The following is a 25678-nucleotide window of genomic DNA, read 5'->3' on the forward strand; positions in this document are numbered from 1 at the left end:
ATCACTTGAGGTCAGGAGTTTGAGACGAGCCTGGCCAACATGGTGAAACCCCATTGTTGAGAACAGACCCCCAAGTCTGGCCATAAATGGGCCCCAAAACTGGCCATAAACAAAATCTCTGCAGCATTGTGACATGTTCGTGATGGCCTTGACGCACACACTGAAGGTTGTGGGTTTACCGGCATGAGGGCAAGGAACACCTTGCCCACCCAGGGCAGAAAACCGCTTAAAGGCAATACTAAACCACAAACAATAGCATGAGTGATCTGTGCCTTAAGGACATGTTCCTGCTGCAGATAACCAGCCAGAGCCCCTCTCTTTGTTTTGGCCCATCCCTTTGCTTCCCTTAAGGAATACTTTTAGTTAATCTATAATCTGTAGAAATAATGCCTATCACTGGCTTGATGTCAATAATATGTGGATCAAACTCTGTTCGGGGCTGTCAGCTCTGAAGCCTGTGAGTCCCCTGATTTCCCACTCCACACTCTATATTTCTGTGTGTGTCTTTAATTCCTCTAGCACCACTGGGTTAGGGTCTCAACAACTGAGCTGGTCTCAGCAAGTGGTGCCCATACGTGGGGCTCGAATCCTGGCCAAAGGGTCGCCATAGCAACAGTTGGAGAATGTGGAACTAAGCTGGAGGACACCTGAGTACTCTTAAGCAATCCCTGTGGTGAGTAAGAAGGGGAGCTCGGAAGCATCAGGGCAACAATGGGACAAGTGTGGGCTCTGGTTCATTCCATCTTGGAACCTTTTCATACTAATCATGAGGAGTAACAGAAGAGGTAACAGAGCAGGTTTGTTTGCCAGCTAAAGCTAAAGTGGCAAAGGAGGAAGAGGTTCATCCCTACTCTTCTGCACCCCCTCCTTATTTTGAAGAAAAAGAGTGGCCTGACCCTCCAGATCTTTCTTGTTTTTTTTTTTTTTGTTGTTGAGACAGAGTCTCGCTTTGTCGCCCAGACTGGAGTGGCCGGATCTCAGCTCACTGCAAGCTCTGCCTCCCGCGTTCACGCCATTCTCCTGCCTCAGCCTCCCGAGTAGTTGGGACTACAGGCGCCTGCCACCTCGCCCGGCTAGGTTTTTGTATTTTTTAGTAGAGACGGGGTTTCACCGTGTTAGCCAGGATGGTCTCGATCTCCTGACCTTGTGATCCGCCCGTCTCGGCCTCCCAAAGTGCTGGGATTACAGGCTTGAGCCACCGCGCCCAGCCCCAGATCTTTCTTTTCCAGAGGACACTGGGTGAAAAGTGGTTGCCCCAGTGACTCAGCAGTGCCTTGAGCAACCCCTCTCAGTTCTATTCACGCAGGAATTCAGTGAGCTAGACACGAGTGTGATATAGAGGCTTGGCAGTTACCTGTTAGGATACACCCCCTAGATCAACAGGGAAATATTATAGCTACATTTGAGCCTTTTCCTTTTAATTTTGGGAAATGCCATGAGGGTCCCATCCCAGGCTCTGTTCCAAACCAGGGCATTTCTGGCTCAGGCCATTCCCTCATCCCTGTATAATGCCTGTCCCCCACCATACCCGGTAATGCCACAGTAGATTTGTGTCCAGAATTTATTCCTTCCAGGGAGTTCTTGGTCTTGCTTACTTAAGGAATGAAGCCGCCGACCTTTGCGGTGAGTGTTAGAGTTTGTTCCTTCAGATGTTCAGATGTGTCTGGAGTCTCTTCCTTCTGGTGGATTTGTGGTCTCGCTGACTTCAGCAGTGAAGCCACAGACCTTTGTGGCAAGTGTCACAGCTCTTAAAGGTGGTATGGACCTGGTTGGGCACGGTGGCTCATGCCTGTAATCCCAGCACTTTGGGAGGCCAAGGTGGGTGGATGACGAGGTCAGGAGATTGAGACCATACTGGCTGAGACAGTGAAACCCCATCTCTACTAAAAATACAAAAAATTAGCAGAGTGTGGTGGTGGGCACCTGTAGTCCCAGCTACTGAGGAGGCTGAGGCAGGAGAATGGCATGAACCCAGGAGGCAGAGCTTGCAGTGAGCCAAGATAGCGCCACTGAACTCCAGCTTGGGTGACAGTGCAAGACTCTGTCTTAAAAAAAAAAAAAAAAATGGTGATGTGGACCCAAAGAGAGCAGCAGCAAGATTTATTGTGAAGAGCAAAACAACAAAGCTTCCACAGTGTGGAAGGGGACCTGAGTGGGTTGCCGCTGCTGGCTCAGGTGGCCAGCTTTTATTACCTTATTTGGCCCTGCCCACATCCTGCTGATGGGTCCATTTTACAGAGAACTGATTGGTGCATTTTACAGAGTGCTGATTGGTGCGTTTTTACAGAGTGCTAATTGGTGTGTTTTTACAGAGTGCTGATTGGTGCGTTTACAATCCTTTAGCTAGACACATAGTGCTTATTGGTGCATTTTTACAAAGCGCTGATTGGTGCATTTACAATCCTCTTAACTAGACACAAAAGTTCTCCAAGTCCTCACTCGAGCCAGGAAGTCCAGCTGGCTTCACCTCTCAATCCCTCCTCTAAATAGGACACTCCAATTGCTGTTGGGAATTGGGCAATGACTACTCTAGCTACTTCCTGCTGGTTAGGGGCAAAGAAGGAGCCCTGCAGCAGTAGTGTTCTCCAGAGGGGAACTCTCTAGGCCTGCCAAAGAGCCAGTGAGTTGATCTGGGGGTCCTCGGTAGAGGTTGTTAGTTGAGCTCATTTGGGGTTCCATTTGTGAGACCATCTGTAGCTTGATGGCTTCGATTCTAGAGGAAACAAATTTGACAAGGAGGTTAAAACACAGGTTCCAAAGGCGAGTAATAGCAAGACAGCTGTCATGGGGCCTAGAAAGGGGAGAAGCCATGTCGCCTAACTCCAGAGGTTAGTATAAGAGTTTGAAAGGCATTGTCTGATTTCAGAAGCGTTTTCCTGTAAACGCTGGGTGGACCCATCTTGTACTATCCCTGACTGGTTGGTGTAAAAACAACACTCTTCCCCTAAGAAAGTGCAGAGTTCTCCTTTCTCAGCAGTGAGGAGGTCTAGGCCTCAGTGGTTTCGGAGAATCACTGCTGCCAAAGAGTCTATTTGGGATTGTAGAGTAAGGATAGTTTTCATTATTTCTTGCAAACTGCCTGAGAAATCCTTTGAGAGTGTGTGGTAGTAGGATAATGAAGTAGATAAACCGGCTATTCTGGTTCCTATAGCAGTAGCCATTCCTAACCCTATAAGTAGGGGTATTAGTTTTATGGCTCTGTGCTGATAGATAGAGAGCTACAAAGCCAACCGTCATTTTCCAGGGAAGGATTGGACTGGTTTAACAGAGAGTGGGTTAAGTTGAGAATCTTGAAGAGGTAATTAGGAGCTAGTGTAAGGGGAGGGGCAATTGTATGAGGTGTCCGAGGAAGCAGGAGGGATGGATAGGCAAAGAGTAAATAGGAAGGTAAAGAGGGTGTTCCAGAAGACGAGATCATTTTATCTAGTCTGAGTTAAAGGTAGGAGTAAATTGCTGTCAGAAGGAAGGAAGATAGAAAAAAGGTTGATGTGACTATGATTTTCGTCTTGGCAGGAGCTATAGTATGTAGTTCTATCACAAAGAGTATAGTTAGTATGCTGCTTAATAATATGATGAAATAGTAAAAGGATTCCATTAAAGGGGCAAGGAGAGGTGTTAAAGATTATGTAGGTTTTCACTTAACTTTTTTTTTTTTTTTTTTTTTTGAGATGGAGTCTCGCTGTGTCGCCCAGGCTGGAGTGCAGTGGCCGGATCTCAGCTCACTGCAAGCTCCGCCTCCCAGGTTCATGCCATTCTCCTGCCTCAGCCTCCCGAGTAGCTGGGACTACAGGCGCCCACCACCTCGCCCAGCTAGTTTTTTTTTTTGTATTTTTTAGTAGAGACGGGATTTCACCGTGTTAGCCAGGATGGTCTCGATCTCCTGACCTTGTGATCCGCCCGTCTCGGCCTCCCAAAGTGCTGGGATTACAGGCTTGAGCCACCGCGCCGGGCCTTCACTTAACTTTTTTAAAGAGGAAGGGGTTTTTCCTCAGGATCAGCTATAGGAGCCTTTTTAGTCTGGGATGTTTCCTTCTGAAATAGGAGATGCAAGTCCTCCAATGGTTTGCAGGCATATCGAGACTGATCTGGCTGATCTTGGGACTCCTGAGCTGACAGTCCTGCAGGTTCCTCAGGGGGTGTCCAAAATTTTTTTTTTTTTTTTTTTTTTTTGAGACGGAGTCTGGCTCTGTCACCCAGGCTGGAGTGCAGTGGCGCGATCTCGGCTCACTGCAAGCTCCGCCTCCCGGGTTTACGCCATTCTCCTGCCTCAGCCTCCCGAGTAGCTGGGACTACAGGCGCCCGCCACCTCGCCCGGCTAGTTTTTTGTATTTTTTAGTAGAGACGGGGTTTCACCATGTTAGCCAGGATGGTCTCGATCTCCTGACCTTGTGATCCACCCGTCTCGGCCTCCCAAAGTGCTGGGATTACAGGCTTGAGCCACCGCGCCTGGCCGGGGTGTCCAAAATTTAACTCGGGTGTGGTGAATCTAAGATTCCACTCCTGCCACCTTAACTACAGTGAGGGTAGAGGGGATTACCGAGTATGGTCCTTCCCACAAAGAATCCATAGATGGGGAAGTAGATGGGAGAGATTTGACCAACACTAGATCTCCTGGTTGAAACAACTGTGTTCCCTTTTCTCTGTGACATCCTTCAGGTAGATTTTTAAGGTTTCATTGATATTTTGTCAAAGAAGTTATGTCTTTGACCAAGTTGGCCGTTTCCTGATCAAGTAGGAGGTCATTTGTGAGAAAAAGTTGTCCATACAGCATTTCATATGAACTGAGCCCCATATTGTGAGGAGAATTTCGGAGTCTCAACAGGGCGGTGGGCAAAAGAGTAGGCCATGGGAGATGAATTTCTTGTGTTAGTTTCCTTAAGTCCCTCTTGAGTGTTTCATTTGCCTTCTCGACCTTCCCTGAGGATTGTGGCCTCCAGGCACAGTGAAGGTGGAAATTCCATGAGTTATCGTGGCTTTAAAAGCTGGACCATTGGCCGGGTGCAGTGGCTCACGCCTGTAATCCCAGCACTTTGGGAGACTGATGCGGGCGGATCACAAGATCAGGACGTTGAGACCATCCTGGCTAACATGGTGAAACCCCGTCTCCTACTAAAAATATAAAAAATTAGCCCGGCATGGTGGCGGGTGCTTATAGTCCCAACTGAGGCAGGAGAATGGCATGAACCCGGGAGGCGGAGCTTGCAGTGAGCTGAGATCGCGCCACTGCACTCCAGCCTGGGCAACAGAGTGAGACTCTGTCTCAAAAAAAAAAAAAAAAAGCTAGACCATTGTTGCTCTGTAAGCTTTGGGGAAGCCCAAATCTAGAAATTATTTCATGAGTTAGGACTTTAATCACTTCCTGAGCCTTCTCTGACTTGCAGGGGAAAGTGTCTATCCAATTTGTAAAGGTATCAACACAGACACAAACAAGTATTGAAATCCCTCTGACTTAGGCATATGGGTGAAGTCTAACTGCCAGTCTTCTCCGGGATAGTGACTTATTCTTTGTTCCCCCAAAGGAGCCTTATGATGGACCAAAGCATTATTCCTTTGGCACATCTCACAGGCTTTGACTACCTGTCGGATGGTCCAGAGGAGATTTGGCTCTGTAAATAGGGATTTGGCCATCTGATGAGTGTTTTTAATACCTGTATGTAAAGTTTGATGGAGGGTTTTAAGTATTTTCCAGTGACTGGCTTCCGGTATAAGTACCTTTCCTTCTTCTGTTGTTAACCACCCTGAGAGGAGAAAACCATGCCCCTGTGAAAGTCCCCATTCTGTTTCAGTCGGGGAATACTGGGACTTAATCTCTTGGAGGGGGTTGTTCCATACCAAGGGTCCTTCCGTAGGTATTTCTTTTTTTTTTTTCTTTTTTTTTCTGAGATGGAGTTTTGCTCTGTCGCCCAGGCTGGAGTGCAGTGGCACAATTTTGGCTTACTGCAAACTCCACTTCCCAGGTTCACACCATTCTCCTGCCTCAGCCTCCCGAGTGACTGGGTCTACAGGTGCCTGCCACCACACCCAGCTAATTTTTTGTATTTTTAGTAGAGACGGGATTTCACCGTGTTTGCCAGGATGGTCTCGATCTCCTGTCCTCGTGATCCGCCTACCTCGGCCTCCCAAGGTGCTGGGATTACAGGCGTGAGCCACCGCGCCTGGCCCCATAGGTATTTCTAATGGGATGTTCCACCTGACAGCAATTTTGGCCTCAGCATCTGCCGGACAGTTTCCTTCTGTCTTTTCTCCTCCACCTTTCTGATGGCTTTGGCAGTGTAAGACTGCCACCTCCTTGGGTTTTTGCACTGTATGTAATAACTCCATAATTTCCTTGTGGTATTTAATGGGGGTTCCCCCCAGAGGTTAGGAGCTCCCTTTCTTTCCATATTGCAACATGGGCATGTAGGATTAGATAAGCATACTTGCTATCTGTATACATATTTATTCTTTTTCTTTTTCCCAGTTCTAAGGCTTGGGTAAGTGCCACTAGTTCTGCTGACTGGGCGCTGGTCCCTGGGGGAAGAGGCTTACTTTCAAGTACAGTTACATCACTAATTATGGCATAACCTGCCCTTCATATCCCATTCTCCACAAATGAACTTCCATCAGTATATAGGTTAAGGTCAGGATTAGCTAAGGGGACTTCTAAGAGATCATCTCGGGCAGTATAAGTCTGGACTATAATTTGTTGGCAGTCACGCTTGATTGGTTCCCCATCTGCTGGGAGAAAAGTGGCAAGGTTGACGGCACGTACGTATTTGAAGCACTGTTCCCTCAAGGAGTAGCACCTGGTATCTAAGTAGGCAGTTGTCTGATAGCCATAAACTTCCTTTGGCATCTAGTATGCCATTTACATCATGAGTAGTCCAGACAGTGAGATTCTTTTCTTGTATTATTTTGATAGCCTCTGTCACTAAGACTGCCACTACTGCAACTACCCGTAAACAGTGAGGCCAGCCTTTTGCTACTACGTTAATTTCTTTACTTAGGTATGCCCCTGGTTGTTTACTTAGGTATGCCCCTGGTTGTGGGGTTGTCCCGCGAGTCTGAGTAAGGACTCCAGGAGCTATCCCTGCTCTCTCTGATGAATAAAGAGAAGTTTTGTCTTGTGGGATGGCTTAAGGCTGGAGCTTGAGTTTGTTCCTTCCAATGCCCAGACTTCAGGGTTGATTCCCTCCTCAAGCAGGGGACAACAAATGGGTAAATTGTTCCCCATATTCATGTAGATAATAGCTCCAGCTTTGGCTAATATATCCCTCCCTAATAAGGGTGTGAGACTTTCAGGCATAACAAGAAAGGCATATGAAACTCTCAATTGCAACTGAGGAGGTGGGAGAAAAACCTGGTTACAGGCTGTCCCAGTATTCCTCGGATAGTAATGGACCTTGAGGACAGTTGCCTGGGACAGGAGATTAACACTGAGAAGGCTGTGCCAGTGTCCAGGAGGAAGTCAATTTCCTGGCCCTCAATGGTTATATGTACTCGGGGCTCAGTGAGAGTGATGACATGAGCTGGTGCTTGCCCCAGGCACCCTCAGTCCTATTGTTGGATCATCTGGTTGGGGGCTTCTGGCCCAGAGAACCTTTGTCCTCTGGGGCAGTGCACCTTCCAGTGATTGCCTTGGCATAGTGGACATGGGAGAGGGGGCAGTTTGTTTCTCATTGGACAATCTTTTTTAAAGTGTCCTTGCAAACCACACTGGTAACAAGTCCTACCAGGTGATTGGCCTGCTCCATTTTCTGTCCTCTCTGAACCACCAAAGTTTGTTTGTCTGAGGGCCATGACTAAGGCTGCGGCCTTTCTCTGATCTCGCTTTTCCTTTTGGGCCTGTTCCTCTTGGTCCCTATTATAGAACACTGAGATTGCCAGGTTTAATAATGCCTCCAGATTTTGTTCGGGGCTCAGAGCTTGCTTTTGGAGCTTTCTCCTGATATCTGTGGCTGATTGGGTAATAAACTTATCTTTTAGGATCAGTTGACCCTCGAGTGAGTCGGGTGACAGGGGAATATATTTTCTTAAGGTCTCCCATAACCGCTCGAGGAAGGCAGAAGGATTTCCTTTCCCTGAGTTATGGTGGACATCATTGAATAATTCATGGGCTTTTTCCTAATTCTCCTTAGTCTTTCTAGAACACAGATCAACAGATGTTTGTGACTCAGTCCCCATGATCTAAGTCGAGGTCCCAGTGGGGATCCATAGTGGGGATGGCTTGCTGACTGGTAGGGAATTTGTCCCTTTCTTCAGCTGTCATTCTATCATTTACTTGACTAAGATACCAGGTATCTCCAAACTCTCGGGCTGCAGCTAAAGCCACATTCTTTTCATTAAAGGCCAGTGTTTGATCTAACAATAGCATGACATCTCTCCAAGAGAGATCAAAGGTTTACCCTAGACCCTGTAGGACATCTATATACCTATCAGGATCATCTGAAAACTTCCCTAGATTGACCTTGATCTGCTTTAAATCAGAGAAGGAGAAGCGGACATGTACCCGGGTTGGGCCAAATTTCCCTCCCCCTACAGCTTGAAGGGGACATAACCGATAGCCTGGGGATTTTTGTGGTCCTTTGGAGATTTTTTTACTTGTTTCCTTCTGGGCAGGGGAGATTAGAGGAGGCTTATCATTAATAGGAAGGGGAGCTATAGGGAGGCTAGGATATGGAGGTCCTTCTGTGGGATGCAAGCTTTGCATAGTTGTGTATTCTCCTTCAACGAAAAGAAAGCTTGGACAGAAGGTATTTTACTCCATTTTCCTTCCCTCTTACAGAAAAGGTCAAGCTGCAGGATAGTATTGTAATTTATACTTCCCTCAGGTGGCCATTTTTCCCCATCAAAGAGAGAATATTGGGGCCAGGCCATAGTGCAGAAAAAAATGAGCCACCTCTTTTTCAGGGTTTGCAGGTCAAATTGGTCCCAATGGCTTAGGATGCATTTGAAGGGTGAGCCTGTTGATGACTGAGTGTTTCCCATCTGAAAGACAAAACTGCCCATGGTTTTCGTTTGTTTGTTGCTACCCCCGGCCCAAGAACCTGCAATGGTCCCTGGACCCTGCTGATTGGAATAGTTGCGCTCACCAATGCACAGCAGAAACACCTCTTGCCCAAGAACGCACAACGGTCCCTGGACCCTGCTGATCGGAATAATTGCACTCACCAACGCAGCAGCAGAAACAGTAGTTTTCCTCTTAGACCATAAGGAGGATCAAGGAAGGTTGGATTTAGTGGCCCTTACTCACACATTCTTGGAAACTTGCACCCTTGCCTGTCCTCCTAGATCACAAAGAGGACTGAGAAAAATCGGATTTAGTGGCCCTTACCAACACATTCTCAAAAACCTGTTAGAGTCCTAAGCATTCTCCTGTTAGTACTGGGACTTTACCCCATCCTATAAAGATGTGAAGCCCTGGCTGGGCGTGGTGGCTCAAGCCTGTAATCCCAGCACTTTGGGAGGCTGAGACGGGTGGATTACGAGGTCGGGAGATCAAGACCATCCTGGCTAACACGGTGAAACCCCATCTCTACTAAAAAATGCAAAGAACTAGCCAGGCGAGGTGGCGGGCACCTGTAGTCCCAGCTACTCGGGAGGCTGAGGCAGGAGAATGGCGTAAACCCAGGAGGCGGAGCTTGCAGTGAGCTGAGATCCAGCCACTGCACCCCAGCCTGGGCAACAGAGTGAGACTCCGTCTCAAAAAAAAAAAAAAAAAACCAAAGATGTGAAGCCTCCAAAATGAAGTGGAGGGCCATACCCTGAGGGAAGGGAGGGATCTCCAGGTTTGGAAGAGTGACGACGCCTTTTATCCTTACTTGAATAGAAAGGATGTCATTTCTGAAGCTCCCCATATCCTAGCTTCAGGAATAGCTTTTGTTAGGCCTGCTAGTCTGAAGAGAGATCCTAAAATTCCAGATAGTACCCCCATGGCAGGACTTTGGGCAAAAATTATGTCTTTCTGATTGGTGAGCCTGGATGCCTTAAGAAGGGAATAGAGTCCTGGAGTTTATACTAGAAATCATTCTTACAGGAGAAAATAGAAAAACACCAGAGACAGGGAGTGGTTTTTAGAAGCAGGACTAGCCTCAGAGAAGAGAGGCTAGAGAAAGTTTATCTGACAAGCATTAGGACCCAGGAGGAAAGGGTCAGGATAGATAGGTTAGATGGGCGAGTCTTGCTTGGGCGACATGACTTTGAGGGTTCCACTCATGGCCGCTGGGTCAACCAACTTGTCAGGACCCCAGAGCTGAATGACTTTTATCTCTGTCAACTGTTGGCTCAGCCCAGAAGTACAGGAAAAGCAGAAGCTGGTTCCAGGCAAACCAATGTTCCCCACTCCAAAGAGTCAGGGGTTGTTAAAGAGCCCTTTCCTAGAAAGCCTGACACCCATGTCCTTATTCCGGTGGCCATGCTAGTCACCTTTAACTGGCAGACAGGTGCCTGGTATTTAGCCCCTGATTTCCAAGGAAAAATAGGACAGAGTAACAAGCGAAAGGGGTCTGATGGTACTCATCGCTTGGCGAAGGCCCCACATTGGGCGCCAAAATGTGTCCAGAATGTATTCCTTCCAGTGGGTTCTTGGTCTCACTGACTTCAGGAATGAAGCCGTGGACCTTCACGGTGAGTGTTACAACTCTTAAAGATGGTATGTCCGGTGTTTGTTCCTTCAGATGTTCAGATGTCTCTGGAGTTTCTTCCTTCTGGTGGGTTCATGGTCTTGCTGACTTTGGGAGTGAAGCCACGGACCTTTGTGGTGAGTGTCACAGCTCTTCAAGGTGGTGCAGACCCAAAGAGTGAGCAGCAGCAACATTTATTGTGGAGAGCAAAAGAACAAAACTTCCACAGTATGGAAGGGGACCCAAGCGGGTTGCTGTTGCTGGCTCAGGTGGCCAGCTTTTACTCCCTTATTTGGCCTCACCCACATCCTGCTGATTGGTCCATTTTACAGAGAGCTGATTGGTCCATTTTACAGAGTGCTGATTGGTCCATTTTACAGAGTGCTTATTGGTCCATTTTACAGAATGCTGATTGATGCATTTACAATCCTTTAGCTAGACACAGAGTGCTGATTGGTGCATTTATACAGAGTGCTGATTGGTGCGTTTACAATCCTTTAGCTAGACACATAGTGCTGATTGGTGCATTTTCACAGAGTGCTGATTGGTGTGTTTACAATCCTTTAGCTAGACACATAGTGCTGATTGGTGCGTTTTTACAGAGTGCCAATTGATGCATTTACAGTCCTTTAGCTAGACACAGAGCGCTGATTGGTGCATTTATAATCCTCTAGCTAGACAGAAAATTTCTCCAAGTCCCCACTCAACCCAGGAAGTTCAGCTAGCTTCACCTCTCAGATTTATGCTGCACAAAAGCTGTGAGCCTTCTGCCTGGGGAACCCCTGCAAAAAGTTCCAATGGGTCTGTGGACCCTTGCCAGCGGGGATGATAGGATTACTTCTAGGTAGATCTAGTTTAAATTTAAAAGGAATGCAAGTACAAACAGGAGTCATTGATTCAGATTACAATGGGGAAATTCAAATCGTTGTATTTACTTCTGTTCCCTGGAAAGCAGAGCCAGGAGAGCGTATAGCACAACTCCTGATTGTGCTGTATGCAGAAATGGGGAAAAGTGAAATTAAATGAACAGGAGGATTTGGAAGCACAAATAAGGCAAAGCAGGTTATTGGGTGAATCAAATTACTGTTAAACATCCTACCTGTGAAATAACTATTCAGGGAAAAAATTTAAAGGTTTGGTAAATACAGGAGCAGACATTTCAATCATTTCTCTACAGCACTGGCCGTCCACGTGGCGAATTCAGCCTGCTCAATTTAACATAGTTGGAGTTGGTAAAGCCCCTGAAGTATATCAAAGCAGTTATATTTTGCATTGTGAAGGGCCCAATGGACAACCCGGGACTATTCAACCAGTTATAACTTCTGTACCTATAAATTTATGGGGAAGAGATTTATTACAACAATGGGGAGCACAGGTTCTAATTCCTGAGCAATTATACAGCCCTCAAAGTCAACGTATGATGCATGAAACAGGGTATGTCCCTGGTATGGGACTAGGAAAGAATTTGCAAGGTTTGAAGGAACCACTTCAAGCGGAAAGACAAAGTTCCTGCCAAGGTTTAGGATATCATTTTTGATGGTGGCCATTGTTAAGCCTCCAGAACCTATACCTTTAAAATGGTTAACAGATAAGCCAATTTGGATAGAACAATGGCCACTAAGTAAAGAGAAACTGGAGGCTTTAGAGGACTTGCTTACTGAACAATTAGAAAAAAGGACACATAACTCCAACATTTTCCCCTTGAAATTCTCCACTCTTTGTTATTAAGAAAAAATCAGGTAAATGGAGTATATTAACTGACTTAGGAGCCATTAATTCAGTTACACAACCTATGGGGACATTACAGCCAGGATTGCCTTCTCCTGCTATGATTCCAAAAAACTGGCCTTTAATAGTCATAGATTTAAAAGACTGTTTCTTTACTATCCCCTTAGCTGAGCAAGACTGTGAACGGTTTGCATTTACAATTCCTGCAGTAAACAACCTGCAGCCTGCTAAGCGTTTTCATTGGAAAGTGTTGCCACAAGGCATGTTAAACAGTCCAACAATTTGCCAGACTTATGTAGGGCAAGCAATTGAACCTACTCATAAAAAATTTTCAGTGTTACATTATTCATTGTATGGACGATATATTTTGTGCTGCCCCCACTCAAGAAATATTACTCCAATGTTATGATCGCTTGCAAAATTCAATTTCTCACACTGGTTTATTTATAGCTTCTGACAAAATTCAGACTAATACCCTTTACTCCTACTTGGGGACCTTAGCAAATGACACTACTATTGTGCCACAGAAAGTAACCATATGTAGGGATCAATTGAAAACATAAAATGACTTTCAAAAATTACTAGGGGATATTAATTGGGTACGACCTGCTCTAGGCATTACTACCTATGCCATGAGTAATCTATTTTCTACCTTCAGAGGAGATCCTAGTCTCACTAGCCCTCAACAATTAACAGAGGCTGAGACAGAGTTACAGCTGATTGAAAAGCAAGTCCATAAGGCTCAAATAAATAGAATAGATCCAGAGAAGACTCTAGATTTGCTAATTTTTCCAACTCATCATTCACCTACTGGTGTTACTGCCCAAGAGCACGACTTAGTAGAATGGCTTTTTCTTTCACATACTAATTCACAGACTCTAACTCCTTATTTGGATCAAATCGCTACTATGATGGGAAATGGGAGAACTTGGATTGTTAAATTACATGGATATGATCTTGGAAAAATTATTGTCCCTCTCACTAAGGCACAAATACAGCAAGCTTTTATAAATAGTCTTACTTGGCAAACCCATTTAGCTGACTTTGTGGGTATTCTTGATAATCATTTTCCTAAAACGAAACTGTTTCAAATTTTGAAATTAACTAATTGGATTCTCCCTAAAATAACTAAATTTAAACCAATTGAAGGTGCTGAGAATGTTTTTACAGATGGGTCTACAAATGGTAAAACAACTTATTCTGGCTCGAAAGGTAAAGTTTTTCAGATGCCCTATACTTCACCTCAAAAAGCAGAGTTTGTAGCTGTAATTGAGGTATTGACTGTTTCTGATATGCCTATTAATGTGATTTTGGATTCTTTGTGGTTCATTCCACACAATTAATTGAAAATGCTCAGTTACGATTTCATACAGATGAACAACTGATAACTTTATTTACCCAATTACAAACAGCAGTTAGGAGTAGGAGGAACCCTTTTTACATCACTCATATTAGGGCTCATATGCCTCTCCCAGGACTTTTAACTGAAGGGAATCAAATGACTGATTGCCTAGTTGCTACTGCAATATCGAATGCCAAACACTTTCACAATTTAACCAATGTTGATGCCTCTGGTCTCAAACACAGATACAGCATTACCTGGAAAGAAACTAAAGCTATCATGCAGTGATGCCCAACTTACCAAATGGTACATTCCTCATCTTTTACAGGAGTTAATTCTCAAGGATTGGAACCTAATTCTCTTTGGCAAATGGATGTCACATATGTTCCCTCATTTGGGAGACTATCTTATACACATGTATGTGTGGACACCTTTTCTCACTTTGTCTGGGCTACATGCCAATCAGGAGAGTCTTCTGCCTGTGTTAAACGTCACCTTTTGCAGTATTTTGCAGTGATGGGCATTCCAGCTTCTATTAAAACAGATAATGCCCAGGCTATACTAGCCAAGCTCTAGCTACATTCTTCTCTCTATGGAATATTAAACACATTACTGGCATTCCATATAATTCTCAAGGACAAGCCATAGTAGAAAGAATGAATCTCTCCCTGAAGCAGTAGTTGCAAAAGCAAAAGGGGAGAAACAGGGACTATGGGTCACCCCATATACAATTTAATCTAGCATTATTGACTTTAAATTTTTTTGAGCCTGCCTAAAGGCCAGATGGTATCAGCAGCTAAACAACATCTACAGAAACTAGCCGCCGGGCGCGGTGGCTCACGCCTGTAATCCCAGCACTTTGGGAGGCCGAGATGGGCGGATCACAAGGTCAGGAGATCGAGACCATCCTGGCTAACACGGTGAAACCCCGTCTCTACTAAAAAAATACAAAAAACTAGCCGGGCGAGGTGGCGGGCGCCTGTAGTCCCAGCTACTCGGGAGGCTGAGGCAGGAGAATGGCGTGAACCCGGGAGGCGGAGCTTGCAGTGAGCTGAGATCCGGCCACTGCACTCCAGCCTGGGCGACAGAGCGAGACTCCGTCTCAAAAAAAAAAAAAAAAGAAACTAGCTGCAAAGACAGAAGCAGAACAACTGGTTTGGTGGAGAGATCTGATAAGAAAAAGTTGGGAAATAGGTAAAATAATAACTTGGGGTAGAGGTTATGCTTGTGTTTCTCCAGGACAGAATCAACAGCCAATTTGGGTGCCATTGAGACAGTTGAAGTCTTAACTATGAGCCAGATACCCAGGAAGAGGTTTGGGGAGGATCCCAAAACCCACCAGTTGCAGCCATGTTGAGACATGCTGAGGAGGACCCCAAGTGTCACGAGCAACACCTGTTGAACACAGCCACCTACCTGGGGACAGATCAAGAAGCTGTCACAGATGGCGGAAGAAAACCTTAGGAAAGCAGGACACCAGTCACAGTTAGTAATTCAATGATAGCTATGATAGTGGTGATCACCATTGCTGTGAGTATTCCTTCAACAAGGGCTGACACAGAACAATTATACTGATTGGGCATATTTATCAGTTTTGGCTGGCAATAATGCCTGGATGTGATCACTCTATGACACATTTACACATACTTTCTGGTCTCAGTATTTACCATAATAAATCTGCTCCTATAATTGAGGCATACTGCCCTCAAAAACCTATTTGTAAACAGAATTGGACCTGGCCAGAAATAATGAATGTACTTATTTGGGAAGATTGCATTGCAGAACAGGCAGAGGTGCTGTGCAATGATTCCTATGGAATCATTATTGATTGGTCCCCTAAGGAGATGTTTAGCTTGAATTGCACCTCTCAGTCAGCATGCCATGGCCACACTATGTTCAGCTGGTTTAAACAAAATGGTCAGATGGTAGAAATGGGTAAGAAAGATGGCAAGAGTTCCTATTATCTGTAAACATGGCGCTATCGTGGTACCTCAACCTCAAATGATATGGCCCACTGTAGGAGCTAAACATAAGGATTTCTGGAAACTATTAATGGCTCTTAAATAAGATCAAAATTTGGAAAAGAATAAAAAAGCATCTAGAAGGACACTCTACAGACTTGTCTTTGGATATTGCAAAATTAAAAGAACAAATATTTAAAGCTTCCCAGGCACACCTGACCTTAATGCCAGGAACTGGAGTGCTTGAAAGAGCTGCAGAGAGATTAGCAGCTATTAACCCATTAAAATAGATAAAGATACTTGGAGGCTCTGTCATTTCAATGATGATTGTGCTTTAATCTGTGTTGTTTATCTTTGTATAGTCTGCAGATGCGGGTCTTAACTCCTGCAAGAATTAGCTCACCATGACAAAGCTGCCTTTGCTTTTATTGCTTTGCCAAACAAAAAAGGGGGACATGTTGGGAACAGGCCCCCAGATCTGGCCATAAATGGGCCCCAAAACTGGCCATAAAATCTCTGCAGCACTGTGACGTGTTCATGACGGCCATGACACCCATGCTTAAGGTTGCGGGTTTACTGGAATGAGTGCAAAGAACACCTGACCCACCCAGGGCGGAAAACTGCTTCCAGGCATTCCTAAGCCACAAACAATAGCATGAGCAATCTGTGCCTTAAGGACATGTTCCTGCTGCAGATAACTAGCCAGAGCCCATCCATTTGTTTCCCGTAAGGAATACTTTTAGTTAATCTATAAGCTATAGAAATAATGCTTGTCACTGGCTTGCTGTCAATAAATATGTGTGTCAAACTCTGTTCAGGGCTGTCAGCTCTGAAGGCTGTGAGTCCCCTGATTTCCCACTTTGCACTCTATATTTCTGTTGTGTGTCTTTAATTCCTCTAGTGCCACTGGGTTAGGGTCTCCATGACTGAGCTGATCTTGGCACCCCATCTCTACTAAAAATACAAAAACTAGCCAGACATGGTGGTGCATGCCTGTAATCCCAGTTACTCAGGAGGCTGAAGCCAGAGAATCGCTTGAAACCAGGAAATGGAGGTTACAGTGGGCCAAGATCACATCATTGCACTCCAGCCTGGGCAACAAGAGTGAAATTCTGTCTCAAAAAAAAAAAAGAGGAAAGAAAGGAAAAGCGTGTTTTCTCAAGTTATGCAACAATGTTAAGTAACACAAATTGTTATAGAGGTATCTTTCTTTTTTTTTTTTTTTTTTTTTGAGACGGAGTCTCACTCTCTTGCTAGGCTGGTGTGCAGTGGCACAATCTCACCTCACTGCAACCTCCAACTCCCTGATTTAAACAATTCTCCTGCCTCACCTCCCAAGTAGGTGGAACTGTACAAGTGCACACCACCATGGCCAGTGGGTGCCTTTTTTTTTTTTTTTTGTATTTTAGTAGAGATAGGGTTTCACAGTGTTGCCCAGGCTGGTATCAAACTCCTGAGCTCAGGTAGTCCGCCCACCTCGGCCTCCCAAAGTGCTAGGATTACAGGCATGAGCCCCCGTGCCCAGCCTCTGGTGTCTCTTTTTATGAGGACACCAATCCTATCATAAGAGCCATATCTTCATGACTTCATCTAATGCTCATTACCTCCTAATGAACCCATTTCCAAATATTGTCATATCAGGGTTGTTATGATGATACCATCATAGCAACATGTGAATTTTTGGGGGACACATTCAGTCCACAACAAGGTCTATCTGTGATTGTTTTATTATGGCTCCTTCTCTCCCTTCAGCCCTGCTCTGTTCCTTCTCTGTAGGCACACACTCTAGAATTAATGTGTACCCTCCAGTTACCTTCTATATACTCAATTACATAATTGTTTCGTGTGTATAATGTAGGTTTAAAAATTTATATAAATGATCTGTAATAGAGTAAATTATTTTTTGTTGTTGTTGTTTTTTGAGACTGAGTCTCGTTCTATTGCCCAGGCTGGAGTGTAGTGGCGCAATCTCAGCTCACTGCAACCTCTGCCTCCTGGGTTCCAGTGATTCTTCAGCCTCAGCCTCCCAGGTAGCTAGGATTATAGGTGCCTGCCACCACACCTGGCTAATTTTTGTAGTTTTAGTAGAGACGTGGTTTCACCATGTTGGCTAGGCTTGTCTCGAACTCCTAACCTCATGATCTGCCCGCCTTGGCTCCCAAAGTGCTGGGATTACAGGCATGAGCCACCGTGCCTGGCCAAGTTCATTCAGTTTTTACCTTTTCTTGTACTCAAAACTATGTTTTTGAGAAGTCTCAAAATCCCATGTGATTATATATAAATCTTTTTTTGTTTGTTTGTTTGAGAAGGAGTCTTGCTCTGTTGCCCAGGCTTGGAGTGCAGTGGCACAAACTCGACTCACTGCAAGCTCTGACTCCTGGGTTCACGCCATTCTCCTGCCTCAGCCTCCTGAGTAACTGGGACTAGAAGCACCCGCTATCACTCCTGGCTAATTTTTTTGGTATTTTTTAGTAGAGACGGGGTTTCACTGTGTTAGCCAGGATGGTCTCGATCTCCTGACCTCATGATCTGCCTGCCTCGGACTCCCAAAGCACTGAGATTACATGCGTGAGCCACAGTGCCTGGCTGATTATATATAAATTTAACTTAATACTCATGGCTGCTGAATCAGCTAATGCATGTACCTTATTTTATTTATCTATTTTAATGATGAACAGATTGATCTTTTAAAAAGATAACATTCTTGGCCAGGTGCAATGACTCATCACTGTAATCCCAGCACTTTGGGAGGGTAAGGTGGGCAGATCACCTGAGGTCAGGTGTTCGAGAGACCAGTCTGGCCAACATGGTGAAACCCCGTCTCTACTAAATATACAAACATTGGCCAGATGTGATAGCAGGTGCCTGTAATCTCAGCTACTCAGGAGCTCAAGCAGAAGAATGGCTTGAACCTGGGAGGTGGAGGTTGCAGTGGGCCAAGATTGCACGACTGCATGCCAGCCTGGGCAACAGAGTGAGACTCTGTCTCAAAAAAAATTAAAATAACATTCTTGGCCCTGCACAGTGGCTCACGCCTGTAATCCCAGCAATTTGGGAGGCTGAGATGGGCAGATCACCTGAGGACAGGAGTTTAAGATCAGTCTGGTCAACATGGTAAAACCCCATCTCGACTATAAATACAAAAATTAGTCAGGCGTGGTAGCACATACCTGTAGTCCTAGCTGCCCAGGAGGCTGAGGCTGCCATGAGCTGAGATCACGCCACTGCACTCCAGCCTGGGTGACAGAGTAGGACCCTGTCTCAAAACAATAAAATAAAATGATAACATTCTCTTAATCTCTACAATTTTATGAACTGTAATTTCCAATATGGTGTTGTAGCCTAGAATGCTGTTATACAAAGAATGATGATGTCAGTCTTTTCTGTTTGAGTTTCCATCTGGTTGTTCCCAGATTTTAATAAAAATGTGTGGTACTCAGAATTTCCTTGTGTTTCTTTGTGTTTCATTGTACTGACAATATACAGGGGACTTGAAGGTCAGAACAAGCTATCACTCTGCCCAAAATATTCTCAAATGGACAGCTGTGAACCATGATTTCATTTGTTCAGGATATTTGTCCATTTGATACACTTTTTTTGCTTAATTTCAGGAACAAGAAGTTATCCAACTGGAATAATAATCAAAATGATTATTCCAGTCTCAGCGATTCCCAGTTCCTCTTTGGATCTCAGTTCTGTCCAGAAAATTCAGAAACCCTATCAGCACCCTTGGACTTCGGTGCCCACTTGAGACATTCAAAACAGTCACAACAGAATTCTCTGGAGGTGAGTCTGGTTTCCAGAATTGCTCTGCACATATTTCACAGTTACTATGGAGATAAACTATAAAGGATACTTATTCTGGCCAGGTGCAATGGCTGACACCTGTAATCCCTGCACTTGGGAAGGCTGAGGCGAGTGGATCCCTTGAGCCCAGGAGTTTGAGACCAGCCTGGGCAACATGGCAAAACCCCGTCTCTACAAAAAGTACAAAAATTAGCTGAGTGTGGTAGCTGAGGTAGGAGGATTGCTTGAGCCCAGGAAGTCAAGCCTGCAGTGACCCAGGATTCTGCCAGTGTACGGCAGCTTGGGTGACAGAGTGAGACCCTGTCTCAAAAAAACAAACAAAAAAACAAGGCCAGGCATGGTGGCTCACGCCTGTAATCCCAGCACTTTGGGAGGCTGAGGCAGGTGGATCACGAGGTCAGGAGTTCAAGACCAGCCTGGCCAAGATGGTGAAACCCCGCCTCTACTAATAATACAAAAATTAGCCAGGTGTGATGGCAGGCACCTGTAATCCCAGCTACTCGGGAGGCTGAGGCAGAGAATTTCTCGATCTCAGGAGGCGGAGGTTGCAGTGAGCCAAGATCAAACCACTGAACTCTAGTCTGGGAGACAGAGCATGACTCTGTCTCAAAACAAACAAAACAAAAAAACCCAACAGCCAATACTTATTTTCTAGCCTTAAAAAAATAACTTATTCTGTTGGAGTATATTTTAAAATTGTACATCTGTAAGGATTAGTCTTCTAAAAGGATTTGTGCTTGATTAGTGACTCATTTGACTTACTAGTCTGAAATGGCAACATTTATATTTGCAGTTTCTTCTATTACAAAGCAACATAAAATAGCGTCAATCCCTTGGCCACTTCTAGAATATGTATATATACATATTCTATATATGTATATATATATGCCTAAGGCTAGTCATACTATTGTTTGTGAGAATTTAATAAGTAAAGAGTTTTCATAAAATAGAAATAAATAACATTTTATTTTAGACAGACCTTTTAAAATAATAAACTTCATGTAATTTGTATACTTTAGTGAACTATATACTACATTATGTCCTTGAAGAAGAAGGAGATAAGGATTCTGAGGCCTAGGTTAGTGAGTAAAGGCCAGAATGAGGAACAGAGTCTCTTGAATCCTTGATTTTTTGAGATTGATCTTTCCTTCCTTCCTTTCTTTCTTTCCCTCCCTCCCTTCCTCCCTCCCTTCCTTCCTCCCTTCCTTCCTTCCTTCCTTCTTTTCTCTCTCTCTCTGTCTCTTTCTTTCTTTCCTTTTTCTGTCTGTCTTTCTGTCTTTCTTTCTTTCTTTTGAGACAGAGTCTTGCTGTGTCACCTGGGCCGAGGTCCAGTGGCATGATCTCGGCTCACTGCAACCTTTGCCTCCCAGGTTCAAGCAATTCTCCTGCCTCAGCCTCCCCAGTAGCTGCGATTATAGGTGTGTGCCACCACACACAAAAACAGGTGTGTGGTGGCACACACCTATAATCCCAGCTACTGGGGAGGCTGATTTTTGTGTTTTTAGTAGAGATGGGGTTTTGCCATGTTGGCAGGCTGATCTTGAGCTCCTGACCTTAGATGATCTGCTCACCTAGGCTGCCCAAAGTGCTGGGATTACAGGTGTGAGCCACCATACCCAGCCTGATTTTTTGAGATCAACCTGTCTTTTTTGTGAGTCAAAAACATTTTTTATTCTGGAGACACCTATAACTAAATGTAGGTTTGTTTTGTTTTGTTTTGTTTTTGAGACAGAGTCTCACTTTGTCGCCTAGGCTGTAGTGCAGTGGTGCTGTGGCAGGAATCAGAGGACCAGAGAGACCAAATGGGTGAAACAGGAGGATTTTATTAAGGTGTGCACTGGCTCAGCGGATTCGCATCCAAAAGGCTGAGACCTGAACAAAACAGGGCTTGACTTTTATACACACTTCTGAAAGGGGATTGGCCAGTTTGAATGGCGTGGTGGGTATTTGGTGGCATGAAGTTTATAGTGCAGGCAAGTGGGCATACAGAAGCAGAACAAAGGCAGTTAATCAAACAGTGATGGGTTTCATCACCCTAGCATAGCTCATGACCTTGCAGCTGCATTGGAAAGAAAACAGGAACTTATCAAACTAAAGCAGGCTTTGCATCTGGTACATATCTTACTCAAGCTCGTCTTGTGACCTTGTTATGTTGCACAGAAGAGAAACAGGAATTGTAAAACTCTGTGAAGTAACCTTGGGTATCACTAAGGAAGGATTATCAAAGGGGAGGGGGAAGTTAGGAAAAGAGAAAAACCTGCTTTCCCACCCTTGCCTGGGAATGAGAGGAGAGGGGGCTCTGGAGCACATTCCTCGAGGGCTCTGGTTTTGCAGATAGTGTTATCAAAGTCCCGTCAGAGCTCTGCTTCCTATTGCCAGGTCTTGGAGTGAGTCAGCTCACCAAGAGAAAACTTGTTTTTCTCTTTTTTTTTTTTTGAGACGGAGTCTCGCTCTGTCACCCAGGCTGGAGTGCAGTGGCCGGATCTCAGCTCACTGCAAGCTCCTCCTCTCGGGTTCATGCCATTCTCCTGCCTCAGCCTCCCGAGTAGCTGGGACTACAGGCACCCGCCACTTCGCCCGGCTAGTTTTTTGTATTTTTAGTAGAGACGGGGTTTCACCGTATTAGCCAGGATGGTCTCGATCTCCTGACCTCATGATCCGCCCATCTCGGCCTCCCAAAGTGCTGGGATTACAGGCTTGAGCCACCGTTGTTTTTCTCTTTACATCTCCTGCTTCAGTGTAATTTCAGCTCACTGCAACCTCTGTCTCCTGGGTTCAAGCAATTATCATGCCTCAGTCTCCTGAGTGGCTGGGATTACAGGTGCCTGCCCCCATGCCCGGCTAATTTTTGTATTTTTAGTAGAGACAGGGTTTCACTTTCTTGGCTAGGCTGGTCTTGGACTCCTGACCTCAAGTGATTCACCTGCATTGGCCTCCCAAAGTGCTGGGATTACAGGTGTGAGCCACTGTGCCCGGCCACACCTGGCTAATTTTTGTTTTTTTTTTTTTTTTGAGAGGGAATCTCACTGTCGCCAAGCTGGAGTGCAGGGGCACGATCCCAGATCACTGCAACCTCTGCCTCCTGGGGTCAAGAGATTCTCCTGCCTCAGCCTCCTGAGTAGATGGGACTATAGGCGTGTGCCACCATGCCCAGCTAATTTTTGTATTTTTAGTAGAGACAGGGTTTCACCATGTCAGCCAGGATGGTCTCGATCTCCTGACTTCATGACCCACCCGCCTCAGCCTCCCAAAGTGCCGGGATTACAGGCATGAGCCACTGTGCCCAGCCGCACCTGCTAATTTTTATATTTTTTGTAGGAATGGGGTTTAGCCATGTTGCCCAGGCTGGTCTTGAACTCCTGGGCTCCAAGGTTTTTTTTTTTTTTGAGATGGAGTTTTGCTCTTGTTGCCCAGACTGGAGTGCAATGGTACAATCTCAGCTCACCGCAACCTTTGCCTTCCAGGTTCAAGCAATTCTCCTGCCTCAGTCTCCTGAGTAGCTGGGATTACAGGCAAGCACCACTGTGCCTGGCTAATACCGTATTTTTAGTAGAGCCGGGGTTCTCCATGTTGGTCAGGCTGGTCTTGAATTCCTAACCTCAGGTGATCTGCCTGCCTCGGCCTCCCAAAGTGCTGGGATTACAGGCGTGAGCCACTGTGCCCAGCCTGGGCTCAAGTTTTATGTACAGACTTACGTGCATCAAATAAGGACTTAACAAATAAGATTAAGTTGGTGCTTTTTTTTTTTTTTTTTTTTTTTTTTGAGACAGAGTCATGCTCTGTCACCTGGGCTGGAGGGCAGTGGCATGATCTCGGCTCACTGCAACCTCCTCCTCCCGGGTTCAAGCGATTCTCCTGCCTCAGACTCCCGAGAAGCTATGATTACAGGTGTGCGCCACCATGCCCGGCTAATTTTTGTTTTTGTTTTTGTTTTTTGAGATGGAGTTTTGCTCTTGTCGCCCAGGCTGGAATGCAGTGGCGCAATCTCGGCTTACTGCAACCTCCTCCTTCTGTGTTTAAGTGATTCTCCTGCCTCAGCCTCCTGAGTAGTTGGGATTACAGGCGCCTGCCAACATGCCTGGCTAATTTTTTGTATTTTTACTTGAGACAGGGTTTTGCCATGTTGAGCAGGCTGGTCTCAAACTCCTGCCCTCAGGTGATCCACCTGCCTCGGCCTCTCAAGGTGCTGGGATTACAGGAATGAGCCACCACACCTGACCAATTTTTGTATTTTTAGTAGTGACGGGGTTTCACCATATTGGTCAGGCTAGTCTCGAACTCTTGACCTTGTGATCCAATCCATCCACCTCGGCCTCCCAAAGTGTTGGGAGTACAGGTGTGAGCCACCGTGCCCAGCCAGTCGGTGCTTTAAGTTAGTAAAGTATGCTCTGAAATAAGTATTTCAGTACAAAAATTGGTATCTAGTGATATGAAGGAATAAATGACCTCCCTGAATGTTTCAGAGTTTTGCCTAAGAATGCAGAAAGTGGCTCACCATGTGTCAGCATGCCCACTGTCTGGTCCACATCAAACTTACCAATATGAGTTTAGTTCACTAGCGGCTGAGCAACAGCAATTTGAGTTAAAATTATGATTCTGAAAACTTCAGCACATCATCTCAGCAATAGCATAAATGGTTCTCTGTTCTTGCTTGTAAATTTATGCAGTTGATTCTAAGCTATTTTAGTTGACATTTAAAATCTCTCTGGGCTGGTAAGGCAAAATCTATATTAATAAAATCAGTTGCTTTATTTTAAATATAATTTTCTGGTATATACAAAAATAAAATGGAAATACTACTTGCTATATTACGTTACAGCAATATGGTTTGCACTTAAATGTGACTCTGCATTGTACAGAAAATAGTGAATGCTATAAATATTTTTGTGTGTCAAATGCTATATATTTTTTCAATTAACAGGGTGAACCTAGCATTTTCACAAAGTACCAGACAAAGCCCCAGCTGTTTGGAGGAGATATAAAAGATGGAGGTTTATTTCCTCCTCCTTTGTCAGTTGGAAAATCAAAAGGCCTCTTGGAACAGTTTGAGGAGAAAAAGAAAAGGGCAAAAGACAAATATGACAGGTATGTAAACCTTTCAAATGGATGAGACAACTCATCTTTTCTGAGTAAAACAAGACATAGAGTGTCAGTAATTAAATAATTCAATTTTAGCATAATAGCACAATAGAGTTCTCCAGAGAAACCAAACTATAGGACTTACACACACACATGCACACGCAGACACACACAGACACAGACACACCAAGAAAGAGGGAGAGAAAGAGGAAGAGAGAGAAATATAGATTGATTTTTTTTGTGTGGCTTTTTTTTTTTTTTTTTTTTTTTTTTTGAGACGGAGTCTCGCTCTGTCACCCAGGCTGGAGTGCAGTGGCCGGATCTCAGCTCACTGCAAGCTCCGCCTCCCAGGTTCACGCCATTCTCCTGCCTCAGCCTCCTGAGTAGCTGGGACTACAGGCGCCCGCCACCTCGCCCGGCTAGTTTTTTGTATTTTTTAGTAGAGACGGGGTTTCACCGTGTTAGCCAGGATGGTCTCAATCTCCTGACCTCATGATCTGCCAGTCTCGGCCTCCCAAAGTGCTGGGATTACAGGCGTGAGCCACCGCGCCCGGCCGTGTTTTTTTTTTTTAAGACAGAGTCTTGCTCTGTCATCTGGCTGGAGTGCAGTGGCACAATCTTGGCTCACTGCAACCTCTACCTCCCAGGTTCAAGCAATTCTCCTGCCTCAGCCTCCTGAGTAGCTGGAACTACAGGCGCCTGCCACCACGCCCGGGTAATTTTTGTATTTTTAGTAGAGACGGAGTTTGACCATGCTGGCCAGGATGGTCTCGAACTCTTGACCTCGTGACCTGCCTGCCTCAGCCTCCCAAAGTGCTGGGATTACAGGTGTGAGCCACCACGCCCAGCCTATAGATTGATTTATTGTAAAAATTTGTTCATGAGATTATGGGGGCTAAGAAGTCCTACAGTCTGCCATCTGTAAGCTAGAGAACCAGGAAAGAGAATGGTGCAATTTAGTCTGACTCCAAAGCCCTGAGAACCAGGAGCTCTGATGTCCAAGGGCAGGAGAAGTTGGATGTTCCAGATGAAGAAGAGTGAATTTGCACTTCCTTTGCCTTTTTGTTCTATTTGGACCTTCGCAAGATTGAATGATGCCCACCCACACAGGTGAGGGCAATCTTCTTTATTACTCAGTCTACCAATTTTTGGGTATTTTT

General features: G+C 45.1%; 1 protein-coding gene across 5 annotated transcripts in view; it reads left to right on the forward strand.

The window, feature by feature from the left end:
* The window catches only part of IHO1 (interactor of HORMAD1 1), a 63746-nt gene that overhangs the window by 19514 nt on the left and 18554 nt on the right, over positions 1 to 25678 (forward strand). For 3 of the 5 annotated variants that reach the window (XM_005547091.4, XM_005547096.4, XM_045386275.2), the window contains exons 3-4: positions 19244 to 19418; positions 24361 to 24524. In XM_005547091.4, the coding sequence (XP_005547148.1) occupies positions 19244 to 19418; positions 24361 to 24524 (339 nt within the window). Of the gene's footprint in view, positions 1 to 10655; positions 10739 to 14910; positions 15157 to 19243; positions 19419 to 24360; positions 24525 to 25678 lie in introns of those variants that run through there. The other 2 variants (XM_074032191.1, XM_074032190.1) reach the window with 2 other exon arrangements.

This window comes from Macaca fascicularis, chromosome 2 (genome assembly GCF_037993035.2).
Source record: "Macaca fascicularis isolate 582-1 chromosome 2, T2T-MFA8v1.1".
NCBI classification, from domain to species: domain Eukaryota; kingdom Metazoa; phylum Chordata; class Mammalia; order Primates; family Cercopithecidae; genus Macaca; species Macaca fascicularis.